Source organism: Phytophthora sojae (genome assembly GCF_000149755.1).
Source record: "Phytophthora sojae unplaced genomic scaffold PHYSOscaffold_19, whole genome shotgun sequence".
Lineage (NCBI taxonomy): Eukaryota > Oomycota > Peronosporomycetes > Peronosporales > Peronosporaceae > Phytophthora > Phytophthora sojae.
In genome coordinates, this window is record NW_009258133.1 from 107519 (window position 1) to 126193 (window position 18675).

Here is an 18675-nt window from a genome sequence, read left to right on the forward strand (position 1 = left end):
TTTGACAACGCCAGCGCCGAAGGTGATCAAGCCGGCTTCACAAAATACTGCGAAGACTGGGGAAATGATGGACCGTTCAGGTTCGGCAACGCAACCACAGCGTCCAGCAGCTCTACTGCGCAGACCAAGTGGAGAGGCCCCTGAGAAAGCGCCAGCACCACTGCAAAGGATGGAAACCCTGTATTCATTTGGAAGGGCGGGACTACCGGCGCGCGCATTGCCGCGATCGAGTTCGTCAAATGTGCAGGTACCTGAATCTACAGCACCAGTTACGGCTGCAAAGCCAGTGTCTTCGTCCACCCCGCCATCGACAGTACCGCAACCACCAGCAACAGCGGTGCCGGCTCAGGCTTCTTCAAGCAGCACAAGTGAGGCCCCCAAGCGAACCACCGAGTCCAAGCCAAACCCCAATGTTGTAGAAGTCGACTCTTCCGCCACCGACGCCGCAGTATCTGAGCCTGACACGACGCCAGCCGACTTGACCCAGCAAGAGCTCTCCGATTCGAACCCAGCGGATGACTCGGACGAGCACGACGGGGACGTCATGAACCCGGATGGCTGCTGCTGCACCAAGTGCATGCGCAACTGGGCCAAGACGCTGACGGAGCGCATGGACCAGCTGGAAGAGAACGTCATGGGCCTCAAACGCGAAGTCAACCAGACCGGCAGTGGACAGACCGCCACTGTAGGAAGCCCGTAGTGCCAATTTAGTTGTCGCTGTGCTTAAGTCAAAAGTACGCTCATCAATCAATCGCCAGCGTTGACCATTTTACAGATCGCACTTAGTCAAGGTCTCAAATGCCAAAACACAAAACAAATTGTCGGCACCACAGAGCTCGAAGATACGTCCGTCGGATTCCGATGGCCGATCCTCATCGCAGTTACGACGCCCGGCGAGACGAGTTCAACTCGAGAGGCCGCGACTGGAGACCGGACCCGCCTGCGCGATGGACTTCCTCGTCCCCCAACCGCTATCGCCGCTCTTCATCCCGATACCCCGCGCGCTCCCAGTCGCCTCCGCCTTGGTCCCGTTACCGATCCAGCAGATCTCCATCGCCGCCGCCACGACGAGAAATGGCTTCACGTCGCAGCCGTTCTCGGTCTCGGTCGCCCCGGGCCAACTACACGATTGAAACGCCGGAGCAGCGTCGCCGCAGACTGTTGACAGAGAAGGTCATGTCCATTGAGACTTACCACCGACTGCTGCAGGACCCTCACTCGTCGTGGTCCAAGGCTAATAAAACGAAGGGCACGAAGATGCCCATTCCGGTTCCTCTAGAGCGCAACGAAAATGTGGGCGACTACCAGCAGAAGTTCGAGTTCTGGTTGGCTCAGAGGAACGTGACGCTGGCGTCACTCCGAGAAGATGTCTGCCGAGAGCGCAGCTGTCGCTGCGGGTACGCCAATTGGCGCGTGCAAACGGGCTTCGGACAAACCGTGGCGTAAGCTGGGAGAGAGACTGAAGCAAATAAGCAACGATGCCTGCGCTCGAAGTCCTCGATTCGTTCGAGATATCAACCGGAGAACGACCAGTTGTCGCGCAGTTCAGCCAGAAGCTTCACACCCCAGGGAAGTTCCCAGCGCTCGGCTTCAACGCCCAGACCTTCGAGATTCTATGATGTCCGCCAAGTCCGACGCTATGAAGACGAGAAGAGTGCGACTCCGCACGAGCACTGCAAGCACTGTGGTCGCGACTGGGCCGATCTCAACAGGCGGGTGACGCAGCTGGAAGGTATCATTGCGCGTCTTGATCTGCCAACAGCGAGCGTATTTGATGCCAAAAGTTCTTCACCTTACGAGATTGATGCCGGTACGGAGCGGCCCAGAGACGAGTCGTCACGTAAGTCCAATTTCATTGATCTGACGGACGACGTCGAAGATGATACCGAAGGAGAAGGTCGTTCCGGAATGGGTCGCAATTCGGCTGCTGACATAACGATGACGGATATTGAGTCGCGAAGTGTTGAAATCACCCCCACCGATAGTGATACCAACCAAGAGGACCCGTCAACGGTGGGGGATTTGGATGAGCCGAGCGCGGAGCCTGTGCAGGAGTATGAATTGAAGATGCCACCTGGGTTGGCCCTGTTGATCGATGCGTATAATCAAGTTAACGACCAAGTTTTGTCGAAGCAGAAGGATGAAAAGAAGGTGGAAACTGAGATGGAGTCGACTGCTGACATGGAGGAAAAAACAACTGATACGGAGCTGCAAAGTCGACTTCACAAACTGCGTGAGTCGATTAAGTTGGAGAAGGAGAAGAGGGACGCCGCAGTTGCTGCGGTAATTGTTTGTGGGTACGCTCAGAAGAAGGAGGAGTTCGCTCGTGAGGTGGAGAGCATGGGAGCGTCAGATGCGTCCAATGAACAAGAGGACTTGCACGCAAAATGCGCAGGCATTGCCGCTCAACTGGCCGACAAGGAGAAAGAGCTATCGAGGCTGCAGAAACAGCTCGAGTCCGTCAGATCGTTGGAGGAGAGCTACAGCGACCTCGGACAGCGAGAGGCACAGGATCTGTCAAGCAAGATCGGGCTGGAACGAGCTTCGAAGGTGGCACTGGAGACTGAGCGTCAGAAGATTTTCACGCGACTGCTGAGGACGAGTTGCCAGATCCAAGAGTTCGTGGCGAAGGAGCTGTCGAGCAAGGCGTAGCAGTAACGTGGGATCAAGTGGCGATACTGTTGCTCGACGCTCGCCATGATGTCCTGTACTGCGGAGTGAAAGCGGCACGAGCAGGAGGCGGGGACCAGAAACTTTTTTGAACAAACTGAACAAATTGAACAAATGCAACAAGCTAAATTGAACTAAACATGTACGGCGTTGGATACGTAAAAGCTTTGGTCTGCTGGGTCTGAGCAGGCGTCGAAACTGCCATGCATACTGCCTCCTTCAATCCTCTTACATGCATGCACGCACGCACCTTCCAAGCGATACGGCACTACACGTACACACGGTGCAAGTAACCTAAACTCAAGTTGAGTTGCACTTACCTGCGCTCTCTTGCATGACGCGAGGAGTGATCGTACAGAAAAGGCCCCTTTTTCCAGTTTTTCCCAACGACCACTGGCGTCTCACTTCGACTTTAACCGCCAGCGCGCAACAATGGAGGAAACGCCATCTCCACCGCCGCAAGCGCCATCAGCCCCGAAAGATCCGCCCGTCACCTCCATGACGCATGCACCGCCGCCTGCGACGCACAAGAAGAGGCCGTTCAAGGTCCACGCGGAGGACAAGACGTGCCCCAAGTGCGGCAAAGTGCTGCAGAGCCGCCTGGCGCTCCGCGTCCACCTGAACCGCGTGTATCCGTGCGATCAGGAGAACGTGGACAGCACCAAGACCTGCCACAAGTGCGGCTGGAAGTTCGCCACGCCCGCCGGTCTCAGCCTGCACCTGCTGAAGGCCACTCCGTGCGACGCTCCGGAAGCGCCCGCCGCGACGCGCAGCGAAGAGCGAGCGTTCAAGTGCGGCAAGTGCAACGAGGCATTTACGTCGGCGCGGAGTCTTCTCGCACATCGGAGCCGAGTGTACGCGTGTGACGGCACAAGGACGTGGCAGGGCGGCAAGACGTGCCCCAAGTGCAACAAAACCTTCTGCAGCAAACAGTCTCTGCGTCTGCATCTCAACCGAGTGGCTCCATGCGACGCCGAGAAGCCCTCGCCGGGGACAGCGGGGGGTGAGAAGAAGGCGCAGACTCACCCGGCGGGGGAGAAGCTGCACGGCTGTCCGGGATGCCAGAGACGTTTCGCCACCAAGCACGGTCTTCACGTCCACATGAGCCGGTGTCCTGTAGCAAGTCAACTCACCAAGGCACAGTCAGCCGGAGCTGTGGAGTTCAGGATCGCGAAGCAGGGCGAGGAACGCAGCAACGCCACCCGAATGAACGTGGCAATCCATGTTGCGTCCGTGGAGCCATTCAGCTATTCCAGCAACGTCAGCCATGGCGACGCCACCAGCGTGACGGATTCGTCTTCATGCTCGTCGCCCTCTACTGAAGCGAATGGTGCGGAATGTGGCAAGAAGGATGTACCTCTGAGCTCCACTGCAGTTGGTGTTACGAGTACCTCAGAGGCTGGAAACCGAAAGAGGAATGTGGACCACGGCGGTGAGGGGTTGTCTCCTGTGGAGAAGTCGAGGAAGCGGGTTTGCACCGATGCTGGAACCTTTGCCAAGTTGGTGGCACGGCTCGCGGAAAACGGCCCCTCTACGGCTGGAAATGAAAAGTTGATCGACGATCCTATAGCTAACAAAGCTGCTGCATCAAAGGCGACGGAGTTGTTACGCGAAACAAACTGCAACCATGGAGGCGATATCTTAACTGATGGATGCTGTTGTCGCCCGTGCGTCCGAAAGTGGGCTCGTAAGATGGCTTTGCGCTTAGAAAACCTGGCAGATGAAGTGGAAAATCTACGGGGTATCGCTAAGACTGGTGCGTCTGACACGAGGCCTAATCTTGTTGAGGGTAGTCTTGATGCTACCACCACCGGTGCCAGCATGATTCAGCTTGCAATAGGAGATGCCAAGACCAAGCAAGAAACATCTAACGTTATGGACATTTCTGTGGATACTACTTCCGATCAAGATCCTGGAAAAATATCCCTGTTGGAGAACTACAATCACGTGAACGGCCAAATTATCATCAATGAAAGAGCGCTGGAAGACTCGATGGCATACCTCGACAAGACTTGTGATGGCGATGAATTGAGCAACTTGGAGATTCGCGACCAGATTGATGAACTCCGCAAGTATCTTAACGTTGCAAAAGGTAAGCGCGACAAGGCAGTGGCAGCCATCATAGCCCATCGATGGAGCGCTCGACGGATCGAATTCCGTCTTTTGCTGGAGAAGATGACGGTGAAAAGTAAACCTGATGCCGAGAAAGTGTTTCACGAGGAGTGCGCGATAATCGCGGATCAATCGGCAGAGAAAGATCAAGCGATTTCCGAGTTGAAAGTGCGGGACAATTCCAAGATATATGCCGAGCTGGCTGCAAAGGCGCTTCTAGAGCGCGAGCGTGACGAGCTCTTCATGCGCTTGCTGCGATCGAGTCGGCGAATCTATTTGCTGGCGAAGGAAACGTTCGTGAAGTAGGGTCCATTTTCCCATGTGCTATTTGCGTACACTTCAAAGATGGTATAATACTACTTCAAAGATAAGACCCATTTGGTTCTGATCGTCAGAGGAACACCACAAAATACTGTACTGCACAACACTAGGGTCCATTGCTTGCCCATAGCCTTCGAGGCAGTCGATGTGGGCACTGCACGTACGGAGAGTACGGTCGAAGAGAGAGATGGCGCATTTCCTAAAAAACGCGCCAGGGGCTTACTTCAAGCTACTACATGTAAACGTATCCTTTTGTAACGGACTAATAAGAGTTGGGACCCGGCGGGTCTAACTATTGCAGGAGCACCTTCGCTGCTGGCGCCGAAGGAACTTGTCCATAGTCAAAGTACTGTATGTGTAACAGCAGATGGTGACTGGATTTATCCTGCCAACTGTGTTGAGCTTCTCACGGGATTCGGGTGGTACGATTTGTGAGCGAGAAAAAAACAGACCACACATTTGGCCCAGTCCAAATTTTATCCGCACCAACCGCCTTCGACTGGTTCGCACGCACGGTCTCACTTCATAACCGCCCGCGATGGAGGAGGCGCTATTACTTCCTGCGGCGACGATCAAGGGCACTTCGCCTTTTGAGCAGGAGAAGGAGAAAGACCGAACCTGCCCCAGGTGTGGCAAAGTGCTGACCACTCGAGTTGCGCTCCACAAACATCTCAACAAAGTTTTCTTGTGCGACCGCAAGGGCGAGCGCAGATACAAGGAAGAAATGCGGCAGCTGAACGGCGCGAACCACTGCAAGAAGTGCGGCAAGAACTTTACCACTGCTGCGGGTCTCCGCTATCACTGGGCAAAAGTCACCCCCTGTGACTCGCCAAAGCTGCAGAAGAAGGTCACCGCCAAGAAGAAGGCCAAGTCCCCGAGGCAATTCCTCAAGTGTCCCAAGTGCCAGGCAACGTTCTCAAGCTCGCAGAACCTCCGACTGCATCTGAGTCGACTGAATCCGTGCGACAACTCGGAGCCCAAGCAACACGACCCCGGCAACAAGACGTGCCCCAAGTGCAACACGACGTTTACCAGCGCTCAAAGCCTTCGACTTCATCTGACTCGACTTATTCCTTGCGATGCAGAGCAGCCTTCAGGAGCGAAAATGGATTGGGAAATCTGCCACAAGTGCCACAAGAAGTTCGCCAGCGAGCGCAGCCTCAATATTCACCTAAACCAGCGGGAGTGTGACGGAAAGTCATCGTCTTCGCAGTCCCACAGGATCAAAAAGGCGAGCAAGACGCTCGATCTCTCAAGACCAAACAAAGCTACGCCGGCCAAGGCATCACTTGATGAATACTTGCAGAAGGCTTCTTCTCATAGGAGTAAAGAGTCAGAAGCGCCAGCTCAATCCAAGAAAGACAAGCATCAAGCTAAGGAAGCGCCTTTGGCAATTCGCGCTTCATCGGCAGATCGTCACCACGAGAGCCACCATAGCGAAGAAGTTGCCACAAATAATGGCATATCTAAACGGAAACGGAATCCTGAAGGGGGGAGGGAGGACATGTCTCCACTGGGCGAGGCTAATAAGCGCGTCTGTACTGACCCTAAGTCATTCGCTGAGTTGGCAGCTCGGATAGCCAAGACGGATTCGTCGACTCAAACTGGAGCAAGTGATGAGCAGAGTATCAAACACGGAGGTAACATACTGACGGATGGATGCTGCTGTCGCGAGTGCGTTCGCAAATGGACCCGGAAGATGATGAATCGTATGAGTCACATGAATGATGAAGTGACGAACCTGCGAAAGCAGGTGAAGCTGCGTGATAATTCTACTGGCTTGAACTCAGAAGTGGCTAAAGCAAAGTCCCCTACTTCTGCTTTGAACCATGTTGGAACTGTATCCAGTCCGAAGGTGAAGAAAGAATCTGCGACGAAAGGTGCCTCCACGATTGTTAGCAAAACTAAAGTGGAGGCTTCAACTAGTGGGCCTACTTCCTGTTCGATATTGCCGAAGGACCCAGTGAAGCTCAGTCTGACTGAGAAGTACAACCACCTGAACGACCAGATCATCACAAACGAGAGAGCTCTCGAGGATTCTGCCGCCTACCTGAAGGAAATCTCGGGAGTCGACGAAGCCAGTACTACGGAGTTACGCTCTCAACTCGACGAGTTACGTATCTACATCGACGTCGAGAAGGGGAAGCGGGATGAAGTGGTCGCGTCGATTATCGCCCAGCGGTGGAGCGCTAAGCGCAACGAGTTCCGACTCTTGTTGGAGAATATGGCGGTCAAGAGCAAGCCTTACGCTGAGAAAGCTTTCCACGAAGAGTGCGCGGAGATCGCGAGTCTACTGGAAGAGAAGAACAAAGTGCTGGCGAAGCTGGGAGGGCTGATCGGGGTGGCCGGGCTGAACGCTGGCAAGCTATCCAGTAGTGGGATTGGAATTCCAAAGTACGCAGTGGAGAAAACTACGAAGAGTTTCCTCGAGCGCCAACGCGACGACGTGTTCATGTGTCTGCTGAGATCCAGCCCCCGTATTTATTTGCTGACCAAGGAAAAACTAGTGGAGGCTACGAGATAAGAAGGGAATTGGTGGTTGATAATGGAGAAAACTTCATTTGATTTCGTGTTTGGTTGTGTTGGTTGGGCTACTGTGCCTGAATTTGGAGTCTTTTAGAGGTTTACGCGTGCGCCATGAGCTTGGCCACAATAGTCCGCATGAAGTCCAGGCTGACCGGCACAGCCGACTTGGTGTAGTTCTCGGGGATGCGTTCGTGCCAGACGAAGGAGCGCGCAGCTTCCAGCGTCACGGACTCGTTCACGTTGCCACCGAAGCCGATGATGAACACAGCGGCTTCGAGGTACGCGATCGCGGTCTGGTTGGCGCCGAAGACGCACTGCGGGTTGTTAGCTCTGCATGCAGCCAGTCGATCACTACGAGTCTCACCCAGCTCCGTCACGCCGAGGGTTTTGCCGTCGAGCGAGCGGTTGAACAGGTCATTAACCAGGGTCTTGTTGACGTTCATGGGGTCGACGCCGAAGAACGCGTCGTCGTGCATCAGAGACGCGTCGTGCTCCACCACATTGTGACGCGAGAGGAGGTCGAGCGAGAACGTATTCGGCACCTGGTTCAGCAGCGTCTGGGTGAAGTTAGTGTCGGTGTTGAAGACGGACATGAGGGCCGCGCCCAAGTTCTCGTGGGTGATGTTCTTGCCGCTGCGAGGGATGTGGCCGTGGTTGGCGAGCGCGTTGAGGCCAGGGCATGGAGAGCGGCGGAACGTCACGGGTGAGGTCGAGTCGGCGAATGCCGTGACATTGTCGCTGGGAGGGCGAAAGTAGTCGCCCACCTGGAGAGGACGCGAGCTCTGGTCGATGTCAACGGACGTGGCAGCAACGGAGGCGACGACCATTGCAAGGAAGGCGATCAACTCCATGGAGACGACTGGGAATTGGAGTGGGGTGGAGCAGATCTGTTCGACGCGAAAGAAATTGGGAAATGGTTTGCCTGAACCACCGGGCTGACGGATTAGAAGACCTGCGGTGACGCGGTTCGAAATTGTATGGATTGAAGTTTGAGGAAATGGGAAAGTCTATCATATCCGTCAAGGCGCGGGTGCGGTGAAGAGGTGGCCCCTGAAGTAAAGAGACAACGGAAGAGTACAAGATGATCTTCCACTGGAAGTCTACCAACTCTTATTTCTGTGGAAGTTTTCCCCCAGACAAATACCATTCTGCAGCGGATGATAAAGCAATACTGGATGACCTCGAAGCAACGAAAAACTACTTTACACGAAGAGTTTGAAAACAAGAATGCAGCGTACGGTAATTGTATCAACCTCTTTTCTTGCAAGCTGGAGCCTCCTCATCTCTTCCCTGGGTAGTAGTCTACATTCGACAGCACGCTTTCATCGCTGGCTCCTGTTTAAACCGAGGTTAGCTGCTCATCCATTAACTTCGCCGATTGGATATTCTCCCCTCCCTCTTTCGAGAAGATGCATTTCAACTCATGTTCTCAATTGCTGTATTCTCGGGGGTTTAAGCAAACGCTAGAAGTTTGGCCATGACAGACCGCATGAAGGTCAGACTAATAGGCTCAACCGACTTGCTGTAGTCATCAGGAATACGCTCGTCCACGAGGAACGAGTGCGCCGCGTCCAGCGTCACGGTCTCGTTCACGTTACCGCCGCACCCGACGATAAACACAGCAGCCTCGAGGTACGAGAACGTGGTCTGGTTGGTGCCGAAGACGCACTCCGGGTTGTTGGCCCGGCACTCAGACAGTCGGTCCTTACGGGTCTCACCCACCTCCGTCACACCGAGGGTCTTGCCGTCAAGCGAGCGGTTCATCAAATCCTCGAGCAGATGTTGATCGGGTCACCACCAAAATACTCATCGCTGTGCACTAGAGACGCATCGTGCTCCAGCACGTTGTGGCGTGAGATGATGTCGAGCGAGAACGTGGTCGGCACCTGGTTCAGCAGCGTCTGGGTCAGGTTACTGTCGAAGTTGAAGACGGACATGAGCGCCGCGCCCAGAGTTTTGTGGGTGATGTTCTTGCCACTGCGCGGGATGTGGCCGTGGTTGGCGAGCGCGTTGAGTCCGGGGCACGGCGACCGACGGTACGGCACGGGTGAGGTCGAGTAGGCGTATGCCGTGACTTCGTCGCTTGACGGTCGGTAGTAGTCGCCGACCTGGAGCGAATCGATGGAGACTTGCGTGGTCTGGCTAACTGGACCACCGGGCTCATGGATTAGAAAACCAAGCGCATGACGCGGTTGGGAAATCTTTGGATTGGGCCCACGGAAACATGTGCGATGTGAAATCGATGCATACATACGAACAGCAAGATACAAGATTCAACGCTTTCACGTCGGCAATGCTGTCTAGTGTGGAAAGCCGCGTCGAACGGGAATTATGGTCAAGAGAGGCGGACTCACCTCGGTGCGTAAGCGCCCCGATACAGTAGATTGCAGTCCTCAAGTTCCAAATCAAATGCTGTGTTCTGATGTGCTGACCTCGAAAGTAGCGTCTCTCGCTCTGACGGTCGATGAAGTAACGAATGCATCACACTGACGATGGAGTACGAAAGAAATTCTCCTTTAGTTGCAATCGATACATACAGTACACCTTCTTTGATTCTAACCTTTGCTGGCTACATGTACTTGACGAATTCTACTGTAGACCTACACTTCAAACGCCTTCATTAGGCGTTTATACGCCTAGTTCCCCTCACTGAGGTCTTCGCCAGCTTTCGTATCTCGTCATCGCCACGCAAGAAACACATCAGCGTTTCTCGTCGTTCTCCTTCCAGCAACTCTTTTGCTGTTTGAAGCTCCGACAGCTTTCCGGATAACTCTTCCAGAGCTTTGAATTGCGAATTCTTGCTTGTTTCAGGCGCAGAAGCTGCCAGAGCATTCACCGATTGCAGTTGGTCATTCATCTGCATCTCCAGAGTCTCAAGTTCGCTGTCTTTTTCTTCAATCTGAGAAGAAATCGCAGCGCACTTTTCGTGCTTCGCCTCGTCTGAATGAGCTTGCGATATCTCAACATCCAGCAACGAGACCAATTCGTCTTCCCTCCCCGACCAACTGTAGGTGATCATCGCAGCTAAGGCAAACGAACGCCTCTCTTTCTCCTGGTTGATCGAGACAACAAGCTCCATAATTTGACTCTGATGCTCCTGGGCACCGGCTTCGTCGACCTCTTTAATAGCCTTCACGTAGGCGAGCGCATCGTCAATGGCAGTCTCGTTCATCATGATCAGTTCGTTCAAGCGATCGTACTCCTCAGTCAGACGCCGCTGCTCCGCGTCCTCAGCTACGCGGGATTGAACGGCGCGAGCAAGTTTTACGGTCGCCTCTCGGTAAATATCTGCATTGGATCGAGTGCGTTGTTGGACTCCAGCAGATTCTTGCTTTGTGTTGTCCCATACATCACCACCGGACTGGGGTGGCGCCGCAAATGCTGCGTTGCTCGTGGTATCTTTAGTGTCGACATCTTTCGCTAGGCCACCAGTGTCTTTAATTTTCTCGTCCGCATCAACCGCAGTATACTGGGGAGATAGCGCGTCTTCTTCGCAGCATTCATTCTTGTGCTTTTGATCTGCACCTCGCTGACTGCTACAATCTCCGTTTCGTGCGTGACACCGGTCCACTTCTTCTTGTAACCGGGTAACTTTATTCTCAAGCTCTTGTACGCGGTCAATTAACACTTGAGCCCAGGGTGGAAGAGATTTAGGGTAAAGTGCACTGGTGGGCCCGTGTTTTGGACGCTCGATATCGCCTTCAGTACCCGTAACGTTTACACAACGCTTCTCTTCATCGACACCGGCAAGTTGCTTTGCTCCACTTGCAATAGACTTAGAGACACTTGCTGGTTTTCTGGTCTGGGTATTCAATGCCTGCATAGGCTCACCACTTTCGTTCGATGAAATGCCATGCGTGCCAATTTGAGAGAGACTACACGACGGATGGTGCGCAATGTGTTTGCCATTGAGGCTCGATGCAGCGGGTTTCTCAAGTGATGTTGGCATCGGCGGTGAAGCCCCAGCCGGCGGAGGTCCATCGGCGTCCAATGAGTTAGCACTATTTGCTCTTGTTGCATCAGGGACGCCTCTTTCTTGCGATAGAGCGTGTGATAAGGACGTCCCTGGAGGAGGACGGGCGAGCTTCGTACTTTGCCACATAACTTTTTGCCGCGCATATTGGTGACGGTACACGCGCTCTTTCAGAGGCTGAGTACGCAGCGATGCCAGGGAGGTGTGGCGTTGAGCGAGCCAAAGCTTGAACGCCTGGTCGTAATCGTGCATCGTTTCACCAGGAAATAGAGGCACTGGTACCTTGGTCAGCCTCTCTTCGGGGCGGCGAGGCCCAGGACGCGGAGTTTGCTTTCGCTCCTGGATTTCACGAAGGTAATCCCTCGCGGATAGAACACGCCGCGCCAATATCTCCGTCCGCCTTCTTGTGCGAGATGAGCGCGGGACTTCTTCACGAGACGACTGCGACGACAAGGACGGCGGTCGATGGTGATCCGACATCGTCTCGTATGGAGAGTCTCGCTCCCGTGAAGAGCTCCGGAATTCAGTAGAACTATCGGTGTGTCTTGCCACAGATTGACGCCGAGGCAGTAGCAACGTTTCCGCATCATCAACGACGCCACCGCCTCTGCTAGAAACAAAGTACACCGGTCTCTCAGTCGCAACTTCCACGGAGCACCTCGAGTTGTACCCCCTCTCACTCTCGACAGCCTTCTCCCGCCGGACTCGTTTCCGCTCGATCGAAGCCGATCGATGATATGAATCATCATAATCGTCCTCAACGCTGCGCTTCTGGCCTTTCGGGTGCGTTCCTGGCGGCGGCGTCAGCGTCGACAGCATCCCCACTCGATGGTGGGCGAACGAGTGCCAGAACGAGCGTTCTCGATTCGGATCGTTGCGCATTACCGCCAAATCCTCGCCCTTGTCCGTCAGCCATTTCTTGAACTTGAACGTGTACTGCTGGAGTGTCTCCCCGGGGTAAAGAGGCACAGGGATCGCCTTGGACGCCGGCGCTGCGGGAGAGCTGCTGCTCCATTTATTGCGCATTTCTTGGCGGAATTCCTCGAGCGACAGCACGCGCTTCGTCAACAGGTAGCGCCGGAAGGAGGCGGTGTCCATCGAGGGCACAGGCACCCGAGGAGAAGGCCGACGTCGAGGCGCAGCCGACGCGTACGCAGGAGGAGGCGCCATCGCGACTGGTTCCGACTCGAGCACCAGAACAATTATTGAGATTTGCTATTCTCCGACGGGATGGATTGCGGGAGTCAGGAATAATCATAGCAATCATATTCAAAATTGGGGTTTCCTGCCTTTCAGCAACCCTTCCTTGATCAACTTTCGGATCTCGGCGTCACTCTGCAAGAAACTGTTCATAACTTTTTCGCGCTCCTCCTCGAGTTGCTCTTTCGTCGTCTGCTCCTTCGCCAACCTCTTGGATAGTTTCCGTAGTGCTTTGAACCGCATAAATTTGTCTGCTTCAGAGAGATCTGGCGGCATCTCAGCCACCCACTGAAGCTGCTCTTTCAGATGCGTCTCCAAATTCTTCAGCACGCTGTCTTTCTCTTCAATCTGCGACGAAATGGTTGATAACTTTTCGTGGCCAGCTCCCCTTGCATGCGCTTCAGACGGTTCCTCTTGTATAGTAGAAAGCAACGCGTCTTCTCTTCCTTTCCAGCCGTAGCAGATCAAGTCCGCAAGTGCAGATGCACGCTTCTCTTTCTCCTTGTTGATTGAGACGACGAGCTCCATAATTTGGTTGTGCTGCTCCGTCGCTGTAGCTTCATCAACATCTTTAATGGCCTTGATATAGTCAAGGGCATCCTCGATTGCAGTCTCGTTCATCGTGATCTGACTGTTGAGGTGGTCGTACGTTTCCGTCAGACGGCGCTTCTTTGAGTCTTGCATTGTTCGTGATTCAGCAACGCGAGAAAGTATCTGGGTGGCATTGCGATGAATGTCCTCGGTAGTTTGGGGTGCTTTCGCGATGTGGGTTTTTTCTCCGTCAGCACAAACTTCGCGGTTAGAGATTGGGTCGAGCGGTGGTACGTTGCTGGAGGAATTTTTCTCCTTCACATTGTCGCTCATCTCTTGACCATTGGCGTTCTTGACTTGAGAACCTTTTCCTTGCATTTCTCCAAAGACGCTATCAGCCAGCATATCTTCTTGCGAACGTTCCATGGCACTGCTTTTAGCATTTTGCGGAGATGAGTCGGGGCGCTCAGTCTTGATGGCTGGATTGGCCGACTTGCAGCTTTGACAACACTTGGTAGAGTCAGACTTTTGTTGGAGGTAAGTCACTTGGGTCTCGAGTTCCTTCACGCGGCTCAGTAGATGCGATATCCATCGCGGTATTTCGTCCGGATATATCGGCATATCTGACTCATGGCCAGATATGCGTAAATTTGAGTTTTCAGCAGCGATATCCCGTTCCCGGGATAGTGGTGGCGGTGGGTGTGTCGGTTCTTGGTGAGTCAACTCTGGAGAGTTCGCTAAAGACGTAAACTCGTCTTCATTCCGGTTTACTTGATGTCTTGAGTGAGCGTCGTTAGTGGTAGTATTATCACTTGCACTTGCTAGAGACGAAGGTTCGGCTTGATGCATTATCACCTGAAGGCTTGGGTAGCAGTCGAAAGCGGTATTAGTATGCTCACTATCACTTGCGGGAGGCATCGATTCGTCTTGATCTTTGCTCGCTTGAGCTCTTGAGTTTGTGCCAGCAGCGGTATCAGTTCGCACGATCTCGTGTACTGGAGATGTTAGTTCATCTTCACGCTTGTCCACTTGAGTTCTGGAGCTCAGGCTTGAGGTGTCAATTGCGGTGCCAGGGTGCTTGCTCTCACTTTCCATGGTCTCGTCTTGGTCGTCATTATTTCTTGTGCTGGTGAGGGTAAGTGAAGCGGAATTTGAAGTGGTGACAACGTCAGTCGTACTCGCACCATTTTCTGTGGTTTGTTGTGGTAGGTTTGTAGGGGAGGAAGTGTTTGGGTCTCCACGACGCTGCAACGAAGGTTGACCACTATCACAGTGTAATTCGCAAGACTGCTCGTGCGCCTCACGAATGTTCTCCTTGCGTTTCGGTAGAGACTTGGAGCGTGTCGGTGATTGAGATCGCTCTGCACTGTACGAAGAGCTTCTCCGCATGACTCTTTGCTGGGCAAACTGGAAGCGATATATCCGTTCTTTCATCGGCTTGAAGCGTAGCATCAGCAGCGATGACCGGTGCTGCTGCAGCCACCGGTCGAACTCGCGGTCGAACTCGACAATTGTTTCTCCTGGGAACAAAGGCACCGGAATCTTGGCTAACCTTCCGTCTGGCCCGCGCTGATGGCGAACGTTCTTCGGCAGCTTCATCTCGCGCAGATAACTGTCCACAGAGATAATTCGATACGCCAATATCTCGCCTGGGTGCCTTTCTCGGAACACTTCGTTGGAAGCATGCGATGCCGGGGAGGCTGATCGGTGGGAAGATGAGCGTGGCGGCATCTGACAGGAGCCCAGGGGGTCATCGTATCTGTCTCTGTCTCGAGGCCTAGAGCTCGAGCGTGAATATGATCTCGCTTCCTGACGGCCACGGCTTGCAGGTCTTGTGTCTCTGTGCGAGCTTCTCTCGTCAGCGTGACAAGCCGGAGGAGACCTTCCACGAGACTCACTTCTGTCGCGCCGTGAACGCTTAATCTCTTGCGAGGCGGAACGCCTGTAGAACTCGTCGTACTCCTCATCAATACTCTTCCTCTTTGGCGCGTGTGGCCTCTTGGTCTCCACTGCTAAAGGCCTTCGGTTATCTCGGAGGAAGGCGAACGCGAGTCGGAACTGCCGCTCTCGCTTCGGCTGGTCGCGCAATACGTCCAAACTTTCATTCCGCTGAGCCAGCCACTGCTCGAACCTGTGGTTGTATTGCTCCACAGACTCTCCAGGGTACAGAGGCACGGGGATGGCTCTGGAAGGCGGCGGTGGGGGCGGGTTGAGCCTGGAGCGAATGAGTCGCTCGTGGCGGAAGTCCTCCACCGTCAGCACGCGCGTGGAGAGCAAGCCTCGAGCCCAGGCGTTTGGTGTATGGGCAGCGCTGGGCATCGTAGTGACTGGAGGAGATGACGTCGGTGTCTGCGAGCGCTGGGGCCGCCGCGAGGGCAGCGCGGCGTCCAGGGGAGGAGCAGGTGACGCCATTTTAGGCGAGTCGCGCAAAGTGATGTGAAGACGAAAAGTTCTCTTTCTTTCACAATATTTGAGTTAAAATGTTAAATAAAGTATATTTTAGTTACTGTAGTACTGCTGCAATCTACTGCAACCACTGTGGTCGTCCTTCACGCTTTTGATCCAGCAAGTCCGTCACCACCCGTCGAACCTCGTCATCGCCTTGCACGAAGCACGTCAGCAGTTTTTCACGTTCGTCCTCGAGCTTTTTCACCACGGCCTGCTGCTTCTCCAACTTCGCTGTCAACTTCTGCAGCCCGCTGAATTGGAGAGCTCTGGAAATCCCGATGACCGTGGGTGGTATCGTGCAGACAGCTTGGAGATGGTAGCTCAGGTCAGTCTCCAATTCGTCCAGCTTTGCCGTTGCTTCGACGAACCGGGAGGAGAGAGCCGACAACCTCTCGTGCTTTGCCTCACTCGTCTGGGCTGCTGATGCGCCTTGTTGGAGGAGAGAGCGAAGATTCTCGTTGCGCCCAGCCCATTCATGGACAATCAAGTCAGCCAGCGCAGCAGGACGTTTCTCTTTCTCTTCGTTCACCGAAACAACGAGCTCCATGATCTGGTCCTGATGCTCCATCGCCATAGCCTCATCCGCGTCTTTGATGGTCTTCACGTAGGCAACAGCGTCGTTGATAGCCGTCTTATTCAGCATAATCTGGTCGTTGAGCTGGTCGTACGCTTTCTTCAGCTTTCGAATCTTCACTGCATCCTTCTGTCGAAGTACCCGACTTTAGGGAACCAACGCGATGGATATCCGCACTTGAAGTGTGCAACATGTTCATTAGCCCAGCTTTCGCATCTCTCTGGGTGGTTGTGAACTTGTTCAGCTTGAAGCTGATCGCAGGTAGCTTCGTAGCTTTCGGTGTACAGGCGTTGCTTGATGTTTCAGCTGGATATTTGACGCCATTCGCTGGGGCACTAGTACTGCTGCAAATAATCGAGTCTTCGGCAATATCTTTGCTTAGGGTAGTAGACGCTTGAGAAGAAATTCCATTGGAAGCTGTCATCACTCCAGATGTAATGCTTTTTGCGACCGGTTCTCCAGCGCTCGTACTCGAGTTGGTAAGTGACTGGTTACCACTCGAAGAGGCACTTTGAGCGTCAGCAGCAGCACGATAGGACTTCACTTCTTGCCGCAGCTCGCTCATTTCTGCCTCGAGTGTCTGCACACGCTGAACCAGCTGTACCGCCCACGCTGGAAGCGTTTCTGGCAAAGTTGACAGGTCTGAATTTGGTTGACTTCCACAGGAATTAGCTCCTGTGTTGGGCTTACCCGCTTCCTGATGACCATTGCTCGTATTTCCCGATAACCCACCGCTAGTATCCATTTTCTCTCCGTCAACATCACCGTGCATACTTCTCACAACCCTCGAGGTGCCACAAAACTTCTTCGGCTCGGATACACGATACTTCTATCTGGATCGCGACGTGGAAGTTGCCTTAAACGCTCTCTCCAGAGCGAATTGGCAGCGCAGCCCACGCTCTTTAATGGGGCTCGAGCGCAGCAATTCCAGTGATTCACTGCGCTTGGCCAGCCAGCTGCAAAAAGCTTGCTCATATCCAGCGACAGTTTTCCCCGGCAGCAGAGGGACTGGTATCTTGGTCAAGCGGTCGTCTAGCACTCCAGGTGTGCGCTTGTGCTCGAGCGCTGCAATTTCAACCAAATACTCCTCGGGGGTGAGAATTCGTTGAGCCAGGTATTCTTCGCGGGGTGCCGGAAGGTAGCCTACAAGACTCAACGGTCTTGGGGCCGGAGCAGAAGGTGTTGCATCAGTCGGTCTCACCTTTGGGGGGGCCCTCGTTTTGATTCGAAGACGACTCTGCACTCAGCTTCACAGCTGTCGGCGACTTGTCCTCCAGCAGCTTGTTCCCTAGCGTCTCATCCTTTGGCGCGTTGTCATTCTCCACCGAACCACTTGGCTTCACAGCTTGCGGCGCCTTGACCTCCGGCGTCTTGGCTTCCGCCGATTTGTCCTTAGGCGCCAACATGTCGAATTCCGCTCTGCCACTCGGTGCATTTTCCGAGCTCCTGGTCGTTGGCTGTTGTGAAGCCGAATCCGGTCGTTCGGTCCGCTGCCTTTTGCTGTCAGAAGGTGGCGGCCCATAGTACGAGTGCGCTTCAGACTGAGGCCGCTTCGCCGATCCCGACTGGATCGCTGCCGTCTCGCGGTTGGTGGTCCCTGCTCGCTGGAGGGCGTAGCAGAACCACAATGTGCGTTCGTAGTTCGGATCCTTCCGCCGGATGGATTCGAGGCTTTCGTTCTTCTTCTTGCGCAGCCACAGGTCGAACTCGTGCTTGTAGTGCGCGTAGGTTTCGCCTGGATGCAGTGGAATCGGGATCTCCTTCGAAGTCCGCGCCGGCGCCTTGTTGTCCCACTTGTCCAGCATTTCTCGCCGTAGTTTCTCGACCGTCGTCAGGCGCTTGGCCAGCAGGTCCCGATGCTCCGGTGATCGCGGTGGAGAGCGACACCATGGGCTTCTTGGAGCTGAGGTATCGCGCATGGCCGTTTTGGCCATGCAAACGGCTTTGTGACAGATTGCGCTTTTACTAGTGGTACAAACAGATGATGGGAAGATTGGCTAGTGTGCTCATAGGAGATAGGGGAGAGAAGTGGGCCTGGTTTGGGTGAGAGCCGATAAGAAAAAGGGAAAGAAGACGGGGAAGGGGATAAAAGAAAAGAGATACCGCTCAGTCGCCGCGGGGGCTGCTATCTGGATAGTCGATACGAGAAAAAGAAAGGGAGGAGATAAAAGAAAAGAGATACCGCTCAGTCGCCTTACATCTGCATTTCTGAATAGCTGCATTTTGAAACTGTATCTTGAAATATATTTGTAGGTTCTGTACCGGTTACATCTTACAAAAGCTAGCATTATATTTTAGTCACTCTAAAAACACCGGTCTA

General features: G+C 53.9%; 8 protein-coding genes across 8 annotated transcripts; 3 read left to right on the forward strand and 5 right to left on the reverse strand.

Moving 5' to 3' along the window:
- Nucleotides 1-1938: 1938 nt before the first annotated feature.
- On the forward strand, nt 1939-2652 carry PHYSODRAFT_248555 (hypothetical protein; the record flags this gene model as incomplete). The annotated part of the gene is made up of 1 exon (XM_009541154.1): nt 1939-2652. One exon carries the CDS (start codon nt 1939-1941, stop codon nt 2650-2652), a length of 714 nt encoding a protein of 237 aa, XP_009539449.1.
- A 450-nt stretch (nt 2653-3102) lies between these two features.
- Nucleotides 3103-4217, forward strand: PHYSODRAFT_248550 (hypothetical protein; the record flags this gene model as incomplete). The annotated part of the gene is made up of 2 exons (XM_009541155.1): nt 3103-4102; nt 4171-4217. The coding sequence occupies 2 exons, from the start codon at nt 3103-3105 to the stop codon at nt 4215-4217; spliced, it is 1047 nt and encodes a 348-aa protein (XP_009539450.1).
- Nucleotides 4218-5641: 1424 nt separating this feature from the next.
- On the forward strand, nt 5642-7667 carry PHYSODRAFT_348650 (hypothetical protein; the record flags this gene model as incomplete). Its single annotated transcript, XM_009541156.1, has 1 exon — nt 5642-7667. The coding sequence occupies one exon, from the start codon at nt 5642-5644 to the stop codon at nt 7625-7627; it is 1986 nt and encodes a 661-aa protein (XP_009539451.1). The 3' UTR covers nt 7628-7667.
- A 60-nt stretch (nt 7668-7727) lies between these two features.
- On the reverse strand, nt 7728-8456 carry PHYSODRAFT_320199 (chloroperoxidase; the record flags this gene model as incomplete). Its single annotated transcript, XM_009541157.1, has 1 exon — nt 7728-8456. One exon carries the CDS (start codon nt 8454-8456, stop codon nt 7728-7730), a length of 729 nt encoding a protein of 242 aa, XP_009539452.1.
- A 625-nt stretch (nt 8457-9081) lies between these two features.
- Nucleotides 9082-9793, reverse strand: PHYSODRAFT_248582 (chloroperoxidase; the record flags this gene model as incomplete). Its single annotated transcript, XM_009541158.1, has 3 exons — nt 9082-9399; nt 9450-9711; nt 9738-9793. 3 exons carry the CDS (start codon nt 9791-9793, stop codon nt 9082-9084), a joined length of 636 nt encoding a protein of 211 aa, XP_009539453.1.
- A 675-nt stretch (nt 9794-10468) lies between these two features.
- PHYSODRAFT_445612 (hypothetical protein) lies at nt 10469-12577 on the reverse strand (the record flags this gene model as incomplete). Its single annotated transcript, XM_009541159.1, has 3 exons — nt 10469-10863; nt 10987-11404; nt 12290-12577. Coding segments are annotated over 3 exons (1101 nt in total), but the record flags the coding sequence as incomplete, so codon positions are not given.
- A 294-nt stretch (nt 12578-12871) lies between these two features.
- Nucleotides 12872-16484, reverse strand: PHYSODRAFT_534833 (hypothetical protein; the record flags this gene model as incomplete). The annotated part of the gene is made up of 4 exons (XM_009541160.1): nt 12872-13578; nt 14596-14990; nt 15294-15644; nt 16150-16484. Coding segments are annotated over 4 exons (1788 nt in total), but the record flags the coding sequence as incomplete, so codon positions are not given.
- A 1058-nt stretch (nt 16485-17542) lies between these two features.
- PHYSODRAFT_248577 (hypothetical protein) lies at nt 17543-18289 on the reverse strand (the record flags this gene model as incomplete). The annotated part of the gene is made up of 1 exon (XM_009541161.1): nt 17543-18289. The coding sequence occupies one exon, from the start codon at nt 18287-18289 to the stop codon at nt 17543-17545; it is 747 nt and encodes a 248-aa protein (XP_009539456.1).
- Nucleotides 18290-18675: the final 386 nt, after the last annotated feature.